Source organism: Cebus imitator, unplaced genomic scaffold (genome assembly GCF_001604975.1).
Source record: "Cebus imitator isolate Cc_AM_T3 unplaced genomic scaffold, Cebus_imitator-1.0 Scaffold541, whole genome shotgun sequence".
NCBI classification, from domain to species: Eukaryota; Metazoa; Chordata; class Mammalia; order Primates; family Cebidae; genus Cebus; species Cebus imitator.
Genome location: NW_016107856.1, coordinates 1074893 through 1092193, shown reverse-complemented (window position 1 = coordinate 1092193; position 17301 = coordinate 1074893). Strand labels below are relative to the sequence as shown.

The following is a 17301-nucleotide window of genomic DNA, read 5'->3' as shown; positions in this document are numbered from 1 at the left end:
TCCCCCTCCTCCTCCTCCTCCTCCTCCTCCTCCTCCTCCTCCTGTCTTCTTTCTTTTCCTTGCCCAGCGTTCCCAGCAGGCACCCGCTCTTTCCCTCTCCCAACCGTGTCTGAGCAGGTCCTTCCCCATCAGGGCAGATGCAGCAGCCTCCTGTCTGTCTCCTTGCTTCTGTTTTTGCCTCCACCCTGTTTATTCTCCACCCAGTAGCTGGCGTCATCATTTTGCCCATGTTTAACTGTGTGTGTGTGTGTGTGTGTGTGTGTTTTTTTTTTTTTGGTCTTTTTTTGTGTTGTTGATTTGTGGGAGTTTTTTACATATTCCGGATGCAAGTTCTTTGTCTTCATATGTGTTGCACGTATTTTTCTCCCTACCTATGGCTTGCATTTTTTAGTTCCTTAATGGTGCTTTTGATGAGCACATGAAGTCTACTAATTACTTTTTTTGTGGTTAGAGCTCTTTGTGTTCTAAAAAATGTTGGCCTCTTTATGTTCCATCTCTGCCGCCTTCCCTGTTTCGCTCAGAATAAAAACTGAAGTCCACGCACAGCCTCTAAGCCATGCATGCCCAGCACCTGCCCTCGCTCCGACCTCACCTCTGGCCACTTACCCCTCTTCTGCTTCAGTCACGCTGGCCACCTCGCTGCGCCTGGGCCACTGCAGGCACGTCCTGCCTCAGGGCCTTTGCTCTGTGGCTACTCACCCCTGGAATCCTTGTCCCTGCTGGCTGCTTGCTGACTCCTTTACCTCCTCCAGGCAGCTGCTCATCTCCCCAGCTCAACGAGTCTCATCCTCACCACTTTATTCTTTGCAACTTTCCCTTCCCTTCTAGCTTTTTTGACTCTCTTTCCCCTACCCTTTGTTCCCCATAGCACCTTCAAGTGCACAATCCTGTCTATTATCTAGCGTCTCTACCACTAAATGGAGGCTCCATGAGGTCAAGCATCCTTGTTTTGCTCACCATTGTTATCCAAACTTCATAAACATGTGCTGGAGGCTGGGCGCGGTGGCTCACGCCTGTAATCCCAGCACTTTGGGAGGCCGAGGCAGGGGGATCACGAGGTCAGGGGATGGAGACCAGCCTGGCCAACATGGAGAAACCCCGTCTCCACTAAAAATACAGAAATTCCCCAGGCATGGTGGCGTGTGCCTGTAACCCCAGCTACTCGGGAGGCTGAGGCAGGAGAATCACTTGAACCAGGGAGGTGGGGGTTGCAGTGAGCCGAGATCATGCCACTGCACTCCAGCCTGGTGAGAGGCCGAGGCTCTGTCTCAAAAACAAAACAAACAAAAAAACAAAAACATTTGTTGGATGGATTGATTGGATGACTCACTCCCAGCCATTGGGGTTCAGGGCCCGTGACTATGCGTCCTGCCAGTGACCCCTGAGTCCTGGGGTGTGCGTGGCTGCCGTCTGTTCAGAGGAACCTCCCGGAAATACACTGTCCTTCCACCTGCGCTCCTGTCCAGCTTCCTCCGAAATCCCAGCCAGGCCCCCTCTCTAACTCAGGCCACTGTGTTAAGGAAAGCCTCCCTCTCATTCACCTGCCCACGGCCATGTGCTCTTTGTCATCTGAGGCTTGTTTCTCTTCTGTGCCACAGTGAACTTTGTGTTTGTTTCCCAGAAGACGAGTTTTTCAGCGGTGAGAATGGAGTGGATTTGCTGATTGAAGATCAGCTCCTGAGACACAACGACCTGCTGGCCAGTGCCACCCGGAGGCCGGCAGCCACCCGTCAGGGACACAGCACTGCTGCAGCAACCGACCTGAATACTCGGGCCGCAGCCTGGTCCTCAGCACTGCCACAGCCCTCCCCCTCAGCTCCCAGCATCGCCGACCCTGCCTCAGTGGGACCATTCTCAGCCACACTCCAAACAACCTCGGCGTCTCCAGATCCCACTAGGGAGTCAGTCCAGCAGCCATCTCCTCAGGTACCAGCCACCACCGTGGCCCACACAGCCACCCGGCAACCCACAGCCCCAGCTCCTCCGGCAGTGCCTCCCAGGGAGGAGCTGATGGAAGCTACGCACACAGCCCCCCTGCCTCCCACCACGGTCAGAACAGACTCAATGGGGAAAAATGCTCCTGCCAGGCAGCAAACAACCCCTGCCAGTCCCACGCTGAGCCCCGAAGAAGAAGATGACATCCGGAATGTCATAGGTAAGTTCATTGTACCTGGCCTTGGTCTCCTGATCAGCTCAGGTAAGAGGCCGAGCCTGAAAATACGTTGAGAGGAGGAGAGGCCAGCTGGTCAGAGCTCCCCATGGGAATGGCAAGTGGAGTTATGCCTTTGACCAACGATTAGTTTTAACACCTAGAGTTTATGTGTTATGAACATGTGCCAGTGGCAAGAATGGGACTCTTTTTTCTAAAATATATATGTAAATTAATGAAGCCAAGATTTGCTTTCATGAGGCAGTTTTATAAATATTTGTTGAGTGCTTTCTGTACACTAGCCTTTATGATGGGTGTTGGGGTATCCAGTGATGAAATAGTGAATTTTTCTGCCGTAATGTTGCCAGGCCACAAAAGAACAGAGGGTTTTTGCTGTGGGGGAAGTCCCAGATTTGTAGCAGAGTGAGGGCAGGGAAATACCCAGTGCAATGGGCCCCAGCGCCAAATCATGAGCCCCACCCATGGAGAGCACAGAAGCATCATGGCACCGTGTGACAAGGCTGTGGCAGAGAAATGGAGAAACAGGGAAAGGAAAGAAGGAATATTAGCTTGGCCTGGCTGCCAGGAAGGCTGGGGAAACTTTTCTAAGGAAGTGTCATTTGAGCTGGGATTTGAAGGATGAATAGGAGTTTTCTAAGCAGAGAAGGGAAGCCTCCTGACTGTTAGGTCTAAAAAAACGAGGTACGTTCCAGAAGCATGGAGAATGCCGCCCTATTCTTTGCCTGGGAGCTCCATGGCCCAAGAGAACTCAGAGCAGTGAAACAGGAAAGTAGGGAAAGAAGGGAACTGAAACAGGAAAAATGGGAGCTAGTTACAAATGTCCTTCCAGAGAGAACTAAACCAAGCGTTCATTAAATCACCACTGAAAAATAACACTATTGAGTCATAATTTCATCAAATATTTGTTGAAAAATACACTTGATTTGACAGAGGATATGGTTTGCCCTGTACAGATCTTTCCCTTTTCCCGTCTTGCACTCCCTTGGCAGCCTCGGTCCGAATCCCTCCTCAGCATAAGGTGCCAGCCGCTGCCAGAGGCAGGGTGGTGAAGGAGCACCTGCCGGGAGCCAGACACTCTGGTCTCCGCCATTCATAGCTGTGTGACTTTGGCCAAATCTCAGCCCTCTCTGGGTCTCAGTATATGCTATGGTTTTCTGCAGGAAGGTTATCAGGCCATGATACAGGAATGGATTCTTATTGGGTGAAAGTTTCAGAATAATGGCAGAGTGAGAGCAGGGAAATAGCCCATAAAAATGGTCCCCAGGGCAAAATCTCATGAACCCTGGCCTGGAGGAAGCTAAGCAAGAAGGCAGTTCTTGAGCTTCAGAGGCGAGGGTGGGAGCAGGAGAGAATGTTTAAGTTTCCGAAGCGGGGATCCTGCTGTATTTCTCTAGACTGCCTTGGGGTCGGAGCAGAGGATACTGTGTGTGCAAGCAAGCTCTGAGCAGCCTGGCCTTTGTGCTCTTGAGAACGGGCCCTGAAGCCAGCACTCCACCTCCTCCTCTGCCATGGGAGTGAACTTCCCCGGGCCCCCATACCTCCACCACTTCAGCTTCCTGTCACCTTCGGTGAGAGGGAATGTTCCTCCAAATATTTGAAATCCCTGTTGCCCCACCACAGTTTGCTAGAACACCAACAATGAAGATAGGCTGCAGGTAGGACGCACACACCTTGCACGCCATCAGGCAATGGTGTTTGCCGGCCTGGGAGCCTGTTCCCTTGCTAGCCAGGAGTGAGTCTTCCTCTGTCTCCATAACCTGCTAACCTGAGTCCCAGCACCCAGCCTCTCCCCAGCTGCCACCCCAGGGCTTTGCCACCAGTGGGCTTTTCTGCTGTTTTCAGGGGCTCTTAGAACTCTGTCCCCCTCCAGTAGCCTGATGGGATGCTGATGCCCAGAGAAACCCTGGGTCCCAGCATTCTACCTGGTGGTAGAAATGACATTTTCTCTTGTTCAATATTCTATTCAAGTAGAACAGCATCATCACGCTGAGGGTGTAAGGTTTGCTTCAAGACTAGCCTGTGGCATTTTTCAGAGGAGCTGGGGTTCTCACCTCTTATGTCGACAGCAGAAAAAATAGACATGGACACAGATGTAGTGTGTTCTTCAAATGCCAAGGGGTGAGAGGAGGGGTGGCCCAGAGAAGAAGAAAGCTTTGGCTGTCTAGGTGATGTGGAACTTCCATAAGTTTGTTTCTGGGAATTATTTTTAATAGTCTGTCACTGCCAAGGCCGGGCGCAGGGGCTCATGCCTATAATCCCAGCACTTTGGGAGGCCAAGGCGGGCAGATCGCCTGAGATTGGGAGTTCGAGACCAGTCTAATCAACATGGAGAAACTCTGTCTCTACTAAAAATACAAAATTAGCCAGGCATGCTGGTGCATGCCTGTAATCCCAGCTGCTTGGATGGCTGAGGCAGGAGAATCGTTTGAACCCAGGAAGCAGAGGTTGCAGTGAGCCGAGATAGCATCGGTGCACTCCAGCCTGGGCAACAAGAGCGAAACTCCATCTCAAAGATGGAATTTTCATACCCTAACATTCTCTGCAGCCCCCAAATTGCCTGTGCCTGGCCAAGGAAGACTGTGATGGGCTGACATCTCCCTGCCATCAGTTAAATAAAAAGCCTTTGGCTGAAATAGACATGGGCCACTGATTTGCTACCTGGGAAAGCTTGTTTGCTGTTTGATGAATCCAGCAATTTTGATTTTTGAGCTATTTAAGATGTGGTTGTAAACAGGGCTACTTTTAAAAGAAAGATTTTATCCCATGGTTTCCAATCCTGATTTTGTGATGTCCTAAAATGTCTACTGTTCTCCTCAGGAGAGTTATAACATTTTCAAAAAAAATCCAAAACAAGTAAATTAGAATGTATTTTTGGCTGTGCAAACAAAGTATTTGGCCATAGTGTAGCTGTAGGACAGAGGGAGGAAAAACGTTGTCAGTTATTGGAGCCGGGGCTTGGGTAGGATTGGTACCATCTGAGAAGGCACTCCTGCTCCAGACAGCCCTGGCTTTGGGAATAGCCCCGGCTACTGCAGAGAAATAAAACTGCCGCGTAACCAAGGCTCTGCAGATTCCCAGACTTCAGCAACTACAATTCCTCATGCATTTTGTAGAAGGGGTTGGTTTGGAGTTGCAGACAAAGAGGATAGTCAGTTTATGACAATACCAGAGAGAGCCTGGCTTCTATTTGAAACTAGGAAATATCATGAACTATGAAGAATGTCTCCATCTCCCCCACAAAGCAGATGACTGTAACCACCCCCAGGGCTTGGCCAGCTGTGCTGACCATGGGGCGTGATGGCCAGTCCTGCCTGCCTCGTGTCAGGGAGGCTGGTCTGGGGAGCCCAAGGAAGGCGATGCTGACGTGGGCTGGGGCAGCTTCCAGAGCCTCTGCAGAGCCCAAACATCTCCTCCGGCCCCAGCTCCTTGGCCCCAGCTCCACTGGTCTCAGTCTCTTTGCTGGTGCTCCTAACCCAGCTCCCTCAGACCACTGGGAATCCCATCATCGTATAACACAGGGGCCTCTGGTCCTAGAAGTAAGAATATAAAATGGATAAAATATATCCTTGCAGGTGGTAAAGGACTGAAGTCTAAGCCTCTTGATGAGGATAAAGAGTCGACTAGTATTAATAATTCATCCAGCACTACAGCATGCTTGACTGCAAAGATTCAAAGTGAGCAAGAAGTGGTCACTTTCCCAAAGGTGCAGGGAGGCAGCAGTGATTGAAGTGGCTGAGCACGTGGGAAGTGTGGCCAGCAACAGATGCATGTGGTCCAGGGGCGTCGCGTTGCTTCTGCCATGGGGCTCCTCTCCGAGGGTGTTTCCCAGCTCACCAGGCTCAGAGGGCAAAGAAGAACTCTCCAGGCAGAGCCAAGAGCATGAGCCAGGTGGGCAGGGAATGGAAGGCAGCCCAGGTGCGCCGGCACAGTTGGGGATGCATGAGGGAAATAATGGAATTCCAGGTAGGGAGCTGGGGCCTGATGAGGAAGGGAATGAGAAGTCGGGACTTGATGCTAAAAGAGAGAGGGCTCTAACATGGAAACAATGTTCAGATTCGGTCCAGTAATAAGTGCTGAGCACTCAGGACATGTGAGTGCTGTGGGAGTCAGGGATGCAAAGACAGAAACGGCAGGGGCCCTGCCCTGGAGCTGCGCAGCTTGTATGTGAGACTGGCACAGACACTGACTTCAGTGCAGGGTGGTGAGCACTGGAGGGCACAGGCCACAGTGGTCACAGAGGGAGACTGAGGCAGCCCAGGACCCTCTTCGGGAAAGAGATGCTGGCCTAGCTGTCTTGTAGCATGAGGGGAAATTAGGCAAAGGAGGAAAGTGGCATGGCAGTGAGAAGAAGCAGAGCAAACAAGGGCACCAGGGCCAATGCAAAATGACAGCGTGGGGCCCTGCTCAAAAGGCAGGGGAAAGTGCCATGCCAGCAGTAAATATAAAGCTCTTCTTCTTCCGTTCATGGTGTGTATGTGCCTCTCTCTCTGTCTCTCTCTCTGCTTATGGTGTTCTTTATTTGCTTTTCCATGCTTTTGTAAGTAAAGAAGTACAGACATGCCCCCATCTTATTGCGCTTTGCGTTGTACTTCGCAGATGAGAGTGTATTTTTCACAGACTGAAGGTTTGTGGGAACCCTGTGTCAAGCAAGTCCACCAGCACCATTTTCCAACCCCATGTGCTCACTTTGTGTCTCTGTGTCACATTCTGGTAATTCTTGCAATATCCCAAACTTCTTCTTTGTATGTTATGATAATCTGTGATCAGTGATCTTTGATAATACTGTTGTCATTATTTTGGGGTGTCACCAGCCACAGTTATATACGGCAGTGAACTTAATCTGTAAATGTGTGTGTTCTGATTGCTCCCCCAACTGGCCGTTCCCATGTCTGTCTCCCGCTCCTTGGACCTCCCTATTCTGTGACACACAATATTGAAATTAGACCAGTGAATAACCCTGCAATAGCCTCTAGGTGTTTAGGTGAATGGAAGAATCCCACACTTCGCACTTTAAATCAAAAGCTAGAAATGACAGAGCTGAGTGGTAATGGCATGTCAAAAGCCAAAATAGGCCAAAAGCAAGGCCTCTCTTGTGCAGAACAGTTAACCAAGTTGTGAATGCAAAGGAAAAGTTCTTGAAGGAAATTAAAAGTGCTACTCCAGTAAACACGTGAATGATAAGCAAATAAAACAGCCTTATTGCTGATATGAACGTTTTAGTGATCTGGATAGAAAGTCAGTCCAACCACGACATTCCCTTAAGAGAAAGCCTAATCCAGAGCAAGGCCCTACCTCTCTTAAATTCTGTGATGGCTGAGAGAGAGGTGAGGAAGCTGCAGAAAAAAGTTTGAAGCTAACAGAGGCTGGTTCATGAGGTTTAGGAAAAGAAGTCATCTCCGTAATGTAAAAATGCAAGGTGAAGCAGCAAGTGCTAATGTAGAAGCTGTAGCAAGTTATCTAGAAGATCTAGTGAAGATCATTGATGAAGGTGGCTACACTAAACAGCAGATTTTCAGTGTAGGCAAAACAGCCATTTATTGGAAGAAGATATACCATCTAGGACTTTCATAGTTAAAAAAGAGAGGTCAATGCCTGGCTTCAAAGCTTCAAAAGACAAGCTGACTCTTCTGTTAGGGGCTAATGTAGCTGGTGACTTTCAATCAAAGCCAGTGCTCATTTACCATTCTAAAAATCTTAGGGCCCTTAAGAATTATGCTAAATCTACTCTCCCTGTGCTCTATAAATGAAACAACGAAGCTTGGATGATAGCACATCTTTTTACAGCGAAGTTTACTGAATAATTTAAGCCCTTTGTTGAGACTGCTCAGAAAAAGAGATTACTATTTTATTTATTTTATTTTTTTAAGACTGAGTCCTGCTCTGTTGCCCAGGCTAGAGTGCAGTGGTGTAATCTCAGCTCACTGCAACCTTTGCCTCTTGGGTTCAAGTGATTCTCCTGCCTCAGCCTCCTGAGTAGCTGGGATTACAGGCGCATGCCACCACGCCCAGCTAATTTTTTGTAGAGACGGAGTTTCACCATGTTAGCCAGGCTGGTCTCAAACTCCCGACCTCAAGTGATCCACCCACCTCAGCCTCCCAAAGTGCTGGGATGACAGGCGTGAGCCACTGCACCCGGCCGAAAGATTATTTTTAAAACATGACTGCTCTTTGCCAGTGCACCTAGTAACCCAAAAGCTCTCATAGAGCTGTGCAAGGAAATGAATGCTATCATGCCTGCCGACACAGCCTGCATTCTGAAGCCCATGGATTAAGGAATCCTTTTGACTTTCAACGCTTACTATTTAAGAGTTGAAACTCTTACACTTTGTAAGGCTACAGGTGCCATAGATAATGATTCCTCTGATGGATCTGGGCAAAGTGAATGGAAAATCTTTGTAAAGGATTTATCATTAAAAACATTCATGATTCATGGGAGGAGGTCAAAATATCAACTTTAACAGGAGTTTGGAATAAGTTGATTCCAACTCTCATGGATGAACTTGAGGGATTCAGTGTGGGAAGTCACTGCAGATGTGGTGGAAATAGCAACAGAACTACAGTTAGAAGTGGAGCCTGAAGATGGGACTGAATTGCTGCAATCCTATGATCAAACTTGAATGGATGAAGAGTTACTTCTTTATTTTTGTTTTTGTTTTGTTTTGTTTTTTCTGAGACAGAATCTTACTCTGTCATCAGACTGGAGTGCAGCGGTGCGACCTCCACTCACTGCAACTTCTCCCTCCCGGGCTCAAGTGATTCTTCTTCCTCAGCTTCCCGAGTAGCTGGGATTACAGGCACACGCCACCACACCCAGCTAATTTTTGTATTTTCAGTAGAGACGGGGTCTCACCATGTCGGCCAGGATTGTCTCAATCTCTTGACCTCATGATCTACCCGCCTCAGCCTCCCAAAGTGCTGGGATTACAGGCATGAACAACCATACCCAGCTGAGCAGTTACTTTTTATGGATGAATAAAGAAAGTGGTTTCTTGAGATGGAAACTACTCCTGGTGAAGACACCATGATCGTTGTTGAAACGATCGTTGACAACAAAGGATTTGCAATATTACACAAACTTAGTTGATAAAGCAGTGGCAGGGTTTGAGAGGTTTGAGTCCAAATTTGAAAGAAGTTCGACTTTGGGTAAAATGCTATCAAACAGCATCACACACTGCAGAGAAATCTTTCATGAACGGAAGAGTCAACTGATGCAGCAAACTTTATTGTTGTCTTATTTTAGAAAATTGCCACAGCCCCCTAGCCTTGAGCATCCACCCGTCTGGTCAGTCAGCAGCCACCAACATCAAGGCAGACCCTCCACCAGCAAAAAGATGACGACCCACTGAAGGCTTAGATAATCATTAGTATTTTTTAGCAATAAAGTATTTTTAAGTTAAGGCATGTACATTTTTTAGACATCATGCTATTGCACCCTTAATAGACTGTAGTATTATGTAAACATAACTTTTATACTCACTGGGAAGCCAAAAAAGACGCACGACTCACTTTATTGTGATATTTGCTTTATTACGGTGGTCTGGAACCAAATCTGCAATATCTTTGAGGTATGCCTGTCTTAAAGATATAAATTACTAGCATGAATTATATCATTCATCTTTATATTGTGCAATGTCAGTTTTAAATGCAAATATAAGAACTTTCAACTTTTATGCAGAATCCACCAAAATGACTCATTTCGTATTTTGTAGCTCCTACATACATATGTATTTTGTTCTTACCAGAATAGTGGAAACACTGCACAAAAGTGACTCATCTGTTTTTGTTTTCCTTGACATGTGAACGTTTTAACAACACTCCCTACCTTCAGCTTACTGAGTGAGGAAGGACTGAAAAGAAAAGGAATTATAAGTTGCCCTATTCTTCCCTCTTCTGTATCGTTTTTAGCATAGGTTATTGTCTAATACAGGAAAGTAACACAAGAAAGAATATGATAGGGTTCCTTGACTATTTGTGTTTCTTAGTATGCCACTGCTTTCTTTCTGCTTTCGGAGCATGATCTGGTTCAAATGGAAAATGTGGCCTTTGTGGTAATGGACCTACCTTGTGCTCACTTTGAGTCTCACTGAACTCAGGTGCACAGTGGGTCTACCTGCAATCCTGTGCTCATTGGGCATAGCAAACCCTATATGCAAGCGGGGGACAAGGAAGGTGGCCACACACATCTTGCATTCTCTTCTGCTCACCCACACAGGCTGCATTGTTAAACTTCACATAAATACAAGTTCAAGGGTGAAAATATTAAGATGTTCAAGATGGTAACAGCAGATCATTAAATGAAGGGCAGCCCTTCTGAGCAAGGGTCCTGTGTGATTACACAGGTCATATGCCCATAAAGCAGCCCTGGGCATGGCACCCAAGGTGAATACAAGCAGCTAGGTATGGGCTAGAGATCTCAAGCTGGCAGCCTGAGGGCCAAATTTGTCCCACAATGTGTTTTTATGTTCTTGGATCTGAATGCCTTGGGGTCAGCTCTTCCAGTTCACCAGTGTCTTCTGCCGCCTTTTATCTCACAATCAGCCTGAATCATCATTTCAGTTCCTGCCTGGCCCCTGTAGGCATCTGAGTTTGAGCCCTCTGAATGAAGGCAGATGATAAGTAGTAAGAAGGGGAGGGGCTGATGTGCTAGGATGGGATTCTGAGCTGCATGTGGCGGTTGGAGATGGTGAGTCATTAAAGATTTAAGAAGATGTGACTCTTGGAAAAGCAGCAAAGGGAATACTGGGCAGGTTAAGTTAGAAGTGGGCAGAGATGAGCCAGAGAGATCAACTGGCACAATTGGGGTGATCCAGGCAAGAGGTGGTGAGGTCTGAGCTACATCACAGAGGTGGAGGATGAGGGTCAAGGTGTTACTCAGTGCTGATGGGGGTGTGGGTGGAGGGAAGGGGGATGTCAGGGATGACCTAGGTTTCTGGCTCGGTTGGTGGATGGTGTGTCGTGGCTTTTTCGGGACAGTAAATACAGGAGGAGCGGCCTGTGAACTGAAGCAAATGATTTGCATTTTCAATCCTTTAAGTTTGAGGAGCCAGGAGGACACCCAGAAGGAAAGCGCCTCATAGGTAGTTGTATGGATTCAGGATGCTCAGAATCAGGACCTGGGCTGAGTTGTCAGCAGGAGCTGAGTCTGCAGGAGCAATGAGGAGAGAGGAGGCTGAAGGTGGAACTCCAGAGAGTGACATTTGAAAGCGGGCAGAAGAGGAAGCACTAGTCAAAGAGCTGGAGAAGGCCCGACCAGGCAAGCAGGCAGAACCAGGAGAGAGTGGTGGTGGAAGCCAAGGGAGGGAGGAGACACCTTTTCAGGGAGGTGGGTGGGTGCCGGTGGGGGGTGGCTACCTCAGTTTCTGAGCAAAAGAGAGGCTTGACTAGAATAAGAGGACTGGAGAGCAACCCGAGGGGCAGTGCAGGAGCATTTTTGGCAGCAGAGGGGTTGAGGGGCTGAGGGGCATGTGGGCATTGCCAATGAGGGTGACCAGGGGAGCAGATGTCCTGAGGACCCTGCTGGGTAGGCTCGCCAAGTGAGCACCAGAGCTGAGAGCTGGGGAGGGCCAGGAAAGCTCTTGCTTGCTGTTTTATTTCTTTTAGAATGCTGAGATTCGAGGAGGTTTATATGCTGAGGGGAAGGGCCCCTTCTTTTCAGACCCTGGCAACCTTTGAAGCAGGGCCAGCTGCCTCCCAGGACTATTAGTTAAATGACGGAATATGTAGAAACCGCATAGTAAATGTCAGCGTCATCGGCATCCTTGGCAGCCCTGCTCTGGGGAAACCTAAGATGAGATGCAGACTGCACCCTCCTCTCTGCAGTGCCTTTGAACTTTCTCCCATCTTTCTGTCATCCCCCTCGAAGAGGAATCAACATGCAGTGCCTTCTCTCCAAGGCTGATGATTTGCTGCCAAGTGTGGGCGCATCTGAGCTGCCCCAGATTCTCAGAGCACAGTGATGTGTCTGGGTCTCATGGTTTACTGTGCTCTTCCCTCGATTCTGTCTTCAAATGCTCTGAAATCATTTGCATCTGTCCTGCCATTCCTGCCTAGGCTTGTCCACCCTGCAGGGCAGCAGTGTTTGCTCCCTCTGAGGGCGTGTGAAAATACAGCCTGAGGGCCTAGTACCAGGACTATGAAGCTGCAAGTGGGGAATCCCCTCTTCCTACAGAAATAAGAATGCCCTAAGCCAAGAAGCTGACTCCATCTGTATCCATTTCTTAAGCCTCCAAATTGCCACAAGCTTACTGGCTAAAAACAAAAATTTATTCTCTTAACAGTTCTGGAGGCCAGAAATTCAAAACAAGTCTTGCAGGGCTAAAATCAAGGTGTCAGAAGGGCTGATTCTTTCCAGAGGCTCAAGGGGAGAATCCGTTTCTTGCCTTTTCCAGCCTCTCGTGGCTGCCGCATTCTTTGGCTTATGGCCACATCGCTTTATTATTTGCTTTTTTCATCACATTGCTTCCTCCTCTCCTATAGTCAAATTTCCCTTTGCCTCTGTGTCATGAGGATATTTGTGACCGCATTTATTAAATAGGACCACCCAGATAGTCCAGTAGAGTCTCCCCATCTCAGAATTTTTTTTATGTAATCACATTTGCAAAGTCCCCTTCGTTTCCTTTTGTCCCATTCGCAGGCTCCAGGGATTCGGACCTGGATCTCTGTAGGGGCCATTACTCAGTCTGCCACATCATCATCAGAGGGGACTCTCCGCGCACTCTGGTGAAGCAGGCAGGACGTGCATTACCCTCATTTTACTGCTGAAGAGATTAAAACTTTTTGATATGATAGTGGCCACACAGACTTTGGAGTTGGTGGCCAGGCCAATACCAGAGCCAGGCCTCTGGCCCTAGCCTGGGGCACATCTATAGCCCTGCATTAGAGCCCTGCCACTGCAGAGCCTCGGGGTGAGGCGGGACCCTGCAAGGATTTTCGGGGCTGCTGGAGCCCCACAGATGAGTCCTGACTTTCAAGAGTCCATCTACAATTTCTGTGTTTGGTCAGAGAGGTGGTGTGGCCATGGCAACCCCTGGACAGAAAACACCTCACCTCATGGCCATCTGTGGGGTTTGGGGGCATGAGCCAGGGGTGCCTCTGGACAGGGAATTGCTGTCCTTTCTGGGTTTTGCCAGGGCAGAGGACTGCCCGGTGGTGGCATGCTAGGGGCTCACCTCAGTGCCGAAGGAGCGTAGCATCTTAACTGGCATCCAGGGCCCTGCTTAGCTCCAGGAAATGAGAGCTTTTCCATCAGATCTCTGTTGCCAGGGCTCAGTCAGAGTCCTGTATTTTATTGTCTTGAACAGATGAGCTCAGCTCTTGGGGAATGAGGCATTGGCAGGGAGGTTCTTTTGTTTGTCTTATGGAGACCGAATCTCTCCCCTTTCCATCAGACCAGGACCTAAGAAACCCCACACTGAGCTGCCTAAGCCCTGCCAACTGCACCCAGCTATGGGGCCTGCCTGCAAAACAATGTTCATCCCACTTGAGCCCCCGCCTGCCCCAGACCCAGGGCCAAGGGCCCAGCTGCCTGCCCCTGTCCTGTCAGCTGCAGGGCTTGGACACCATCCTCTCACCCCCTGGGGGGGGGAGCAGAATAGACAGAACGGATTGGAACGGTTTGGAAATGAGGGTGGCCTAGAATTTAGAGAACTCTGGAATCCAAACTGTAGGACCTTTGTTACTTTTGTCCCAGGTGAGTGTCAAGGAGCGATTATTCTCTTAACCCACCTGTGCCGTCAGCCTTGGCGGCAGGTGGAGCAGGGTTCTGCTGGCCCAGCTGCCAGTAGGGCTCAGGAAGCTGTGAGGGCAGGATTCACGCAGCTCTCTCACTGCCCCTCCCGCTGCTGTCTTCCTACCTCTTCCATAATCCACCAGCGTGAGGGACAGAAGGAGCACACTCCTGTAGTAGTCAGGGGTGACTTCACTATCACTCAAGGCTATGTTCAATAATAATAACACAGACAAGCATTGCAGGCTTTCAACTTGACCTAGAACCCAGTATAGTTCCACTGGCCTTTTAGGGCCTCTCCTGGGCACCAGGTCATCCCAGAGCCACTCAGAAGGATATTGCTCTGTCCCATCCCATTGTGGCTGACTCAATCTCTGAAGGAGGCGTCCACAGCCAGAGTCAGCTCCTTATTCAAGATCTTGATATCTTGCCCCCCAGTTCCCCAGCAGGGGGGCCTGGCATCCTGCTCTCAGTAGTGACAGGGGCATGGGCTTGGGGATAGCCTTCTCGGACAGCAGGTGGGCCTCAGGGACATGAATAGCCATTGCTCAGTTAGGGTTGGTCCCACAGCCTGGGGCAGCTCAGCAGCTGGCAGAGCTCAGAGTTCCTGGTTATGCCCAGCAGAGTCCTCTCCTCTGGCCACACTTCTCATGCTGTGTGTTCACGCAGGGATCAGACATCTGGGTGCCTGCAGCATGCCAGACACTGTGTTCTGAGCACCGAGAATGCAGTGAGGAAAAGCCACATTCCCTCATCCCTCGGTGCCTACACTTCAGTTGGGGGCAGGCATGGAGGGAAGAGAAAGAAGCACAAGCATTGTGGAGATGCAGGAAGACATGCTGTGTAAGAGAGCAGCATTCATGGTACCCTGAGAACTGAATGGTATAGAAGACAATAGTTCTCCAGAGGAGGGTATGGTGTCATACAAGGAATCTGGATCTTAGGTCTTTGAGGGATAGGATTGAGAAGTCAGAACAACAGGAGCAAAGCATGGTGGCGTAAAAGTGGCGAAAGATGGGCACAGTGGAGCCTCAGGTGTAGGGTCGAGTGTAGGGTGGATCAGGGGAGTAGCAGGAGATGGTGCGTGAAAAATGTGTGAGGTCAGGTTATACACGGCTGTTAAAGCCTGCTGAGGAGCCAGACTCCAGATGGAGGGGCAGCAAACGTTTAGGGGGTGAGACATCACTAGATCAGCCCAACACCTCAACCACCTCTTCTCCACCAGGAAGGTGCAAGGACACTCTCTCCACAATCACGGGGCCGACCACCCAGAACACATATGGGCGGAATGAAGGGGCCTGGATGAAGGACCCCCTGGCCAAGGATGAGCGGATTTATGTAACCAACTATTACTACGGCAATACCCTGGTGGAATTCCGGAACCTGGAGAACTTCAAACAAGGTGCGTGATATGGATCCAACCCAGGTGGCTCCTTCCCTTCCCCATGTCCTCTGTTTTTATCACAGCTGACCCTCTTTGGTGGTAATGGCAGATGGGAAGGGTGGCACCTTCTTCTGATGGCTAGTGGTCTCCCTTGGAAAGCGGTCCCCCTTCTCCACTCCCTCACATTCTCTGCCTCTCAGTGCTGCCCCTCGTCCCCAGCTCCTGGGACACTGGACAACCTCCAGTCCAGGAGAGGGTGGTGAAGCATCCTCCCTTTTCCATAACCCTTGACAATGTACGAACCACATTCATGTATATTAGCTCCCTGGACCCTTGAAACAGGCAGGTGGGAATTGTCACTTCCCTATGACAGATGAGGACGCTGAGGTGTGGACAGGTTAAATGATGTGCAACAGAACACTAGAAAGAGGCAGAGCCAAGACGCAAACCCGGGTTTCCAGACCCCTCGTTGATCATCACTCACCTAACCACACGGGCCACCCACCCTCTGCCACGCCACCCCGAAGCCTCTTGTTTTCTCCCCACCCGCAGGTCGCTGGAGCAATTCCTACAAGCTCCCGTACAGCTGGATCGGCACAGGCCATGTGGTGTATGATGGCGCCTTCTACTACAACCGCGCCTTCACCCGCAACATCATCAAGTATGACCTGAAGCAGCGCTACGTGGCTGCCTGGGCCATGCTGCATGACGTGGCCTATGAGGAGGCCACCCCCTGGCGATGGCAGGGCCACTCAGATGTGGACTTTGCTGTGGACGAGAATGGCCTATGGCTCATCTACCCGGCCCTGGACGACGAGGGCTTCAGCCAGGAGGTCATTGTCCTGAGCAAGCTCAATGCGGTGGACCTGAGCACGCAGAAGGAGACCACGTGGCGCACGGGGCTCCGGAGGAACTTCTACGGCAACTGCTTCGTCATCTGTGGGGTGCTGTACGCCGTAGACAGCTACAACCAGCGGAATGCTAACATCTCCTATGCCTTCGACACCCACACCAACACGCAGATCGTCCCCCGGCTGCTGTTTGAGAATGAGTATTCCTACACGACCCAGATAGACTACAACCCCAAGGACCGCCTGCTCTATGCCTGGGACAATGGCCACCAGGTCACCTACCACGTCATCTTTGCCTACTGACACCCTTGTCCCTGCAAGCAGAAGCACAGAGGGGTCACGAGCACCTTGTGTGTATGTGTGTGTGCACGTGTGTGTAGGTGGGTATGTATTGTTTAAAAATATATATTATTTTGTATAATATTACAAATGTAAAATGACAATTTGGGTCTATTTTTTTATATGGATTGTAGATCAATCCATACGCATATGTGCTGGTCTCATCCACCCCCCCCCCCCGTTTATATTTTTGTGCAAATGAACTTCTCCTTTTGACCAGTAACCACCTTCCTTCAAGCCTGCAGCCCCTCCAGCTCCTAGATCTCAGATCTCAACCGTTGAAAAGGTTTCTTTGTCTGGGTCTCACAGGAGGCAGACCACACCAGGAGCAGAGACAAAAGAGGCAAGAAAGAAGTGCTACGTGGCGGGAAAAAAGTTTTAATGTATTGGAGAAGTTTTAAAAACCCAGAAAAATGCTTTTTTAAAAAAAAAAAATAAAGAAGAAATTTAAAATCAGCCCCCAGTGCACTTTCGTTCAGCACCGATTTGTCTGGCCAGGTGTTGGATCCCACTCCCGGAAGGAGACGAGGTCTGGTGTTCCTCAGACATGTTCTCTAGCTGAACTGGGCTGCATCCAAGTTCAGTTCCAAGGAGCTCCCCCTCCCGTCCTGATAGGGGCTTCCTGGTGGGGGACCTGGAATGAGCCGACCCTTGTGTTCTCTTTATTTTGTGGCATTGATCCCTTCGTTTCTCTGTCGCACCGGCTTCCTTGCTCTGTTCTGCCACTCCTCTGATCATTTCACCCAAGGTGTGGGGAACCCATTCATTCCTTAGCCCTGCTTCTTGAGGTCTGGTCTCACGCACTGTTGAAAATACAAAGCTGAGTGAGCAT

At 49.6% G+C, this 17301-nt stretch overlaps 1 protein-coding gene across 1 annotated transcript in view; it reads left to right on the top strand.

The window, feature by feature from the left end:
• OLFML2B (olfactomedin like 2B) overlaps positions 1–16925 on the top strand; it is a 40972-nt gene extending 24047 nt beyond the window's left edge. The window contains exons 7-9 of the mRNA XM_037733685.1: positions 1376–2155; positions 15121–15297; positions 15832–16925. Of these exons, the coding sequence (XP_037589613.1) occupies positions 1376–2155; positions 15121–15297; positions 15832–16433 (1559 nt within the window). The 3' untranslated portion in view covers positions 16434–16925. The remainder of the gene's footprint in view (positions 1–1375; positions 2156–15120; positions 15298–15831) is intronic.
• Positions 16926–17301: the final 376 nt, after the last annotated feature.